General features: G+C 40.4%; 1 protein-coding gene across 1 annotated transcript in view; it reads left to right on the top strand.

Annotated features, from left to right (window-relative positions):
• The first annotated feature begins 1567 nt into the window (after positions 1-1567).
• The window catches only part of PLCG2 (phospholipase C gamma 2), a 49420-nt gene continuing 44987 nt past the window's right edge, over positions 1568-6000 (top strand). Inside the window, exon 1 of the mRNA XM_054296411.1 lies at positions 1568-1763. Coding sequence (XP_054152386.1) covers positions 1568-1763 — 196 coding nt within the window. The remainder of the gene's footprint in view (positions 1764-6000) is intronic.

The raw sequence follows: 6000 nt of genomic DNA, 5'->3' as shown, positions 1-6000 counted from the left end.
GTTTCTATTTTTTTAATTAGAAAATAGACATTGTTCAAAGATTTTAATTTAATTGTTTATATTTCCCTCCTTTCATTTCTTATTTTAACAAATCATTGTAGCAAGATGACCATGGCTGTCTTTTTAGGTGCAGGCTTGCCATAATTTAAATGATTATCTGATTATTTTCAGGTAGTCTAAGAGGACCAGTTACCTTATGGCTAAAAGAAAATAATAAATTTTTGCTTACAGTACTTCAAAGTTGTTCACTCCCTCCCAGCTGTAGAATTGGGACACATAAATTTTTTCAGTAGTATAAGGAAAGAATACTCCATTTTTTTATTACTGTAACAAGGCAATATGAAACACTAAATGATGTCTATGTTTTGCAAACCATGTGCTCTACATCCTGCTGTAGAGCACTTCAAGCTCACGGTTGGCAGTGTAGAGGTAAGAAGGGACTCTTGTGGCTTCTCTGTTAACTTGCAAAAAAAAAAAAAAAAGTGTTTATTGAAGTGGTAGAATTCAAAAAGGGATTGGAAAGATTGCACCGGGCAGCTTCAGAGTCAGGGAGATGGCTCCTGAAGCAGCTGAGACACGGTGGTGAAAGGCAACTGAGTGCTGGTGATGAGAGGGAGCAGCAAAGGGCGGTCAGGGGGCAGCGACACGCAGGGTGAGGGGGCGAGGGCTGGCAGAAGCCTCGAAGGGGAAGCGAGAAGTGCCACGGTCGAATTAGCCATGAACACGGAAACTGAAACTGCTTGTGATGGAGAGCAGCGGCCTGAGCAGAGAGGAAGAGAAGCAGAGAGGAGCCGTGGCTGGTGCTGCATGCACAGAGAGAGCTGCTTCAAACCTGTCCTGCTCGGGGATCGGGCTAAGGGGATGGCTGGGAGCTATGTGACAGCAACCCCTGCGGCTTGTGTGACAATGCTGCTCGTTCATGGGTAACGGAGCAGCTTGCAGACCATCCTGTTGGTAAATAATCTCACTGAGGAGTAATCAGGATTGTAATTAGCTGTTCGGTGCAGTGATGTGGGAGACCAGAGATCTGCTGGTACACATCCCCCTTTTGGTTGTTCTGTGCCAAGATGTGTCCCAAGTGTATGCACACAAATACCTGCCACCAACATGTGGGGAAGAAAAGACAGACTGTGTAGGAGAAACAGAGCCATGAAGTTTTAAAAGTGCAAAAACCGATGTTTAGACGTTGCCAGCGCTTAGTGTTTGTATTACTCATGTTTTCCCTTCGCTCCAGTTCTCAAAAGGACAGTTACCTGCTTTACATTCTCATGAGGTGTCATCTAATACTAACAGAGTGCAAGAATTGACACAAGCTGATGCTGCTGGACCTGCCCTCTGTGAGGCTGTTTGTACCTCCTTGCAGGATAAACCAGCAAGGGTTAATGTTGGCCATGTACCTGCCTTGCATTTGCATGGGCAGGACTCTTTGTTAGGTATCTAACTACATAAATGTGATCTTTAAAGAAATGAAAATGCTGTTTTAAATATTGAATTTTCTCCCTTTTTGTCCTTATATTTTCTCTCTTCAGGACACTGAAGACCATAAAAGTTTGATTAAAAAGAAAAAATGCCCAGAAAGACTATAGACTATGGAGTGATGCCTGAGTATGAGAAAAGCCAGATCAAAAGGACCTTGGAACTGGGAACTGTTATGACAATATTCAGTCTTAAGAAGAGCAGCCCAGAAAGGAGGACTATTCAGGTCATAATGGAAACCAGGCAGGTAGCATGGAGCAAGACAGCTGACAAGATTGAAGGTTTCTGTGAGTATTTGCAATGTGCACCTGAATTTGGAGTTACTAATAAATTGATGTGCTTGTTAAATATTAATTTAACATGCCTTTTATTAACATTATGAAGATTTTGGCTGAAAGAGTTTGGTAATTTGCTAAGAATATTTTGAATTGTTGTAATGTAGACAAAGAATCTTCTATAGCTCATTTTTTGGGTATCTAACACTACTTAAATATGATTAACATGCTTTTATCCTTAGCCTTGTTCTTAAAGTTTTAGTCTTTGAATATCATGGTGTTTGTGTTCTCTGAATTGACAGACTGTTTTCCATCATTATGTCTTATAAATTCAAGTGAGTAATTATTCTTTACCACTACTCTCAAAAAAAAAAAAAAGAAAAAAAAAGAACCAACCAACCAAATATCTTCAAATACAAGGAAACTGAATTAATTCACATTTTGGTATTCTTGGGCAATTTGCTGTCTGAAGATGGAAGTCATTATTTAGGATCATTGTTGGAAAGTACCAACGGCTTGGGAGGATGAAGGTGTGAGACATGAGGTGGTTTCAAGGCCCTGATTTGGTATTGTCTCTTTAGTTGATACTGGAACTGAATAAACCCATTATTTATAACAAGGTCAGGAAATAGAAGGGGAGTGTAAGGCTAGATAGGGCTGCAAAAACTAGAATAGAAGAATAAAGTGAGACCAATCCTCAGTTCTTACGAACACAGCTGATGCCAGGAAAGCTCAGCCTGGGCTTTCTGTGATTTGTGCAGCTCAGGGTGGTGTAATGATTTTACTCTACAGCTGCTAAATTGTCTTTGTCCTCAATAAAGGAATCGAATAGTTCATCTGAAATACCAGAATCATTTATTGGTCTGTTGAGGTGTGGATTTTTAGAAGGTTTTGGTTTTTTTGGTGAATACACAGTAAGTTAAAAATCCATTGGTCTGTAAGGTTGCAAAGACAGGCACTGAGAATTTGCATGATTTTGAGATTGTCTGAGCAGTTTCTCTTCATGCTCTTGATTTAAAAGTGTTAAATCTCTGCTACTGTTTCCATTGATTCCTGTCTCATTCCTTGTGGAGACTGGACCTGAAACTGGAAATCAGATATAGTGGAAGTAAAAATGTGGTTGTCTGGGAGGATGTTTTTATCATTGGTGGTGAAAATATGGTCGCATTCAGTGTTCTGGGGAAAAGCAAACAGGGCTGGACACCCAATTAACAGGTACTCTGGATCATAATCTTTCATTGCCCCAATTTCTTATGTGACAAATGAGGTTAATTATCCTCTCTATAATGATGTGTGTGAATGCAAGTACAAGTGTATTGCTGGTACCGTGCCAAAAAACAAGTCCTGGGAGAGCATGTAGAATTCAGTTCTGAGAGCAGTGCTTGAATATTGTTTAGCAAATAAAGCCTGGGGTTTACACACAGAGCAATAAGATTACAACATAGCAGAAAATGACCACTCAGTGAGGGAAGGAGACCTCAGAGTCCTCTGGCCAAACCAATCTCTGACCATGTGTTGAAGCCTTGCTGTAGCCATTTGCACAGAGGGGACAAATTTCAAGCTGAATAGACTGTGCATTCCAGATGTTGGGGTCAACTTTTTCTGTCTTGTAATCACCTTTTATCAAAGCTTTCTGTGGCTGGTGTGTGTTTGTGTAATAATAAATAATACATTATTAGTTTGGTCCATGCATAGATTTTAATGCTTTTGAAAGAAGGTGAATATTGTAGTTTGACTCTTAAACCTGGGTGATCCTGCAGGGGAATGACTTGTTTCCAGATCCAGGCTAGAACAGGGAATATTGCTCCAGATCTGTGACTTACCCAAAAGCCATCTGCCTCCCCACAAGAATTGTAGTGCTGTGACAGTTTTTGAAATTGAGCAACACTTCAGTGACGTGTGTAACGCTGGGAACTTCAGGTCTGAAAATATGGCCTAGTCTAAAGCACAGATATGTAAAATGTTGTTTTATTGGTTTTAAAAGCAACGAATCTGCCCCAACAAGCTGTATTTTGCAGGTATTGTTCCAGAATATGATATGAACAATTGCTCCAACTCACCATGAACCATATCTGGTCTGCTAGAAATGAAAGTCACTGCAGTTTTAGCTTGCTGACAGTGTTTGTGCTGAAGAGGAAGGAAGTATTTTATTTAGTTAGTTAGTTATTTGTGTGTTGCTGTTGCTTCTTTTGACTGAGACTCAGGCTTTCTTTTTGCTTGAAAAGTGGAAAAATGATGGATTTGAAGCTTTGCTATTTGAGAATTGAATGGAGTAGCCTCTTGAATATGAATGTATATGCTGGTAGACTGTATTGACTTTGTGACAAATAAAACCCATGTTTTTGTTTCTTGACTTTTTTTTTAAAGTAGTTTAGGGCAGAGAATTATCATCTTAACTATTATAATATATTCATATACTTAGGCTGTACAAAATCTAATATTCATGATATGATCTTAATGGTTGCTGTTTGCATGTGTGTCAGTCCAGGACCAATTAATATTCAGTATGAGTGGGAAAGTTAAGATGGTTTCCTGTTCCATGTGTGCTATTTTAACTCAAGTTTGGCAACTGCTCTTTACAGAAGGCAGAAAACTCAATGTTAGCATCTGCTATGGGTTTGTGTTTCTAAATCAGAGAGTGAGGAGAGTTCTTTAACTTTGGGGACAAAAATAGGCTGCTAATAGATAGCAAAGACAGAGTCCTGTGTTGTGTTGTGAATTTTGGATGTCATAGTGCTGATTTTCTTGCTGATGGACTGTAAATGTTTGAAGAACACTCAAATTCCTCTAAGCCAGAGTTGATTATAATGATTACAATGACCTTTTCCAAGTTTGGTTAATATTGTTTTGGAAATGATTTAAGTTAAGCCTCACAATAACAAAAAGGCAGCTACTCTTATTCTGGAATAAATTGACCGGAGCAGGGGAGAGATGTAGGATTAGCTATGCTTATATAAATATTTACACAGCCCCATGGGCCCAAATGTGGCACTACTGTGTATTTTAAATTGCATTGCTCATAAAAGGCCCCTTTTGTTGCAAACCTGCCAGCATATCTCTTTAGAATAGAGTGAAAGAGTTGCTAAAATTAAGGATATTTCCTGCTCAGTGCAGATGTGTTTCTCTGGATGAGAAACTTCAGAAAACTCTTCCTAGATCCAGGCCTTTGGTGTGGTAAGAAGTGAGGATTTATAAAGGCTAGGAAATGTGGTTTAAACAATCCTTGTCTTCATTGTGTGGTTCAGATCACACAGTGTTCAAGTACTGGAGATTCTACATTGACCTTTTGAGAGATTTGAGTTGCCATATACAAAAGGAATTTCTAACAGAAAGGAACTCAGGAGAAACCTCTGTATTTTCCCCTAAATGCAAGAACACAGGTTGGTTGTGTCCTTTAGAGGAGGATATGCTATTTCAACAGTAGATCAAGAGGCACTGTATTTCTGACTGTGCACGACATAAATTTGAGGTAACATTTTCACAGCCCAGTATTAAGCAGGTAAATTCCAAGGTTAGTCTCACTTGTGTACCCAGACAGGCATTTGAGAGGATTAACTTATTTTTGAATGAGAGAAGAAAAGGTTGGTTTCCTTGTACAGAGGGATTTGATTTGCTTGTTTAATTTGTAATGGACCCTTTTCCTGCAGAAGCTAATCCCTGCATCCTGAGTGGGTAACTGTGCAGCTGCCAGCATGGTCTGCTGCAGTGCGTTGCCTCTGATGGTGCTGCTGTGTATTTTTGTTGTGTTTAACCTTTGCAGCTGTCTGTGGGTCTGGATGGGTCACACACACCCAGGGTGGTTCTGCCCACCTCAGAGTGTCCCTGGGGGTGTTGTGCACCCTGGGACTGCAGTGACAGGCAGAGGGGAAGGGAGAGGTGGCCAAGGGAGGGCAGGGTTTGCCAGGACCCTGCTGAGACACGCGGCTCTGTGGCTGACAGCTGGGCTTTGCTGTCTGAGAGGGCATTCCAAACTCCCAAATTGTGGTACAGCATTTATATGCACATGAATGAATTAAGCCCCAAAGTTAGGATATTTGAGCTGTTGTAGAGCAAGCAGGTGGTGAGGTGCAAATCTCCAGGAAGCTGATCCATTAAGGGTATTCCATTCTTTCTCGATGCAAAGTGCTTTCAGGACAATTATTAAGGGAAAGCTCTGGGTGACTAGAGTTGGATTAGTCACTGGAAAATGTGTGAGTTTCTGCATATTCTTCCAAGAATGCCTTGAGTGAAGGGATGATTCACAGCCAGG

This window comes from Melozone crissalis, unplaced genomic scaffold (genome assembly GCF_028551555.1).
Source record: "Melozone crissalis strain CALT ecotype California unplaced genomic scaffold, PUWL_Pcris_2 ptg000007l_1, whole genome shotgun sequence".
NCBI classification, from domain to species: Eukaryota; Metazoa; Chordata; class Aves; order Passeriformes; family Passerellidae; genus Melozone; species Melozone crissalis.
Note: the sequence above shows the minus strand (reverse complement) of the source record. Positions and strands in the feature narration are given on the sequence as shown.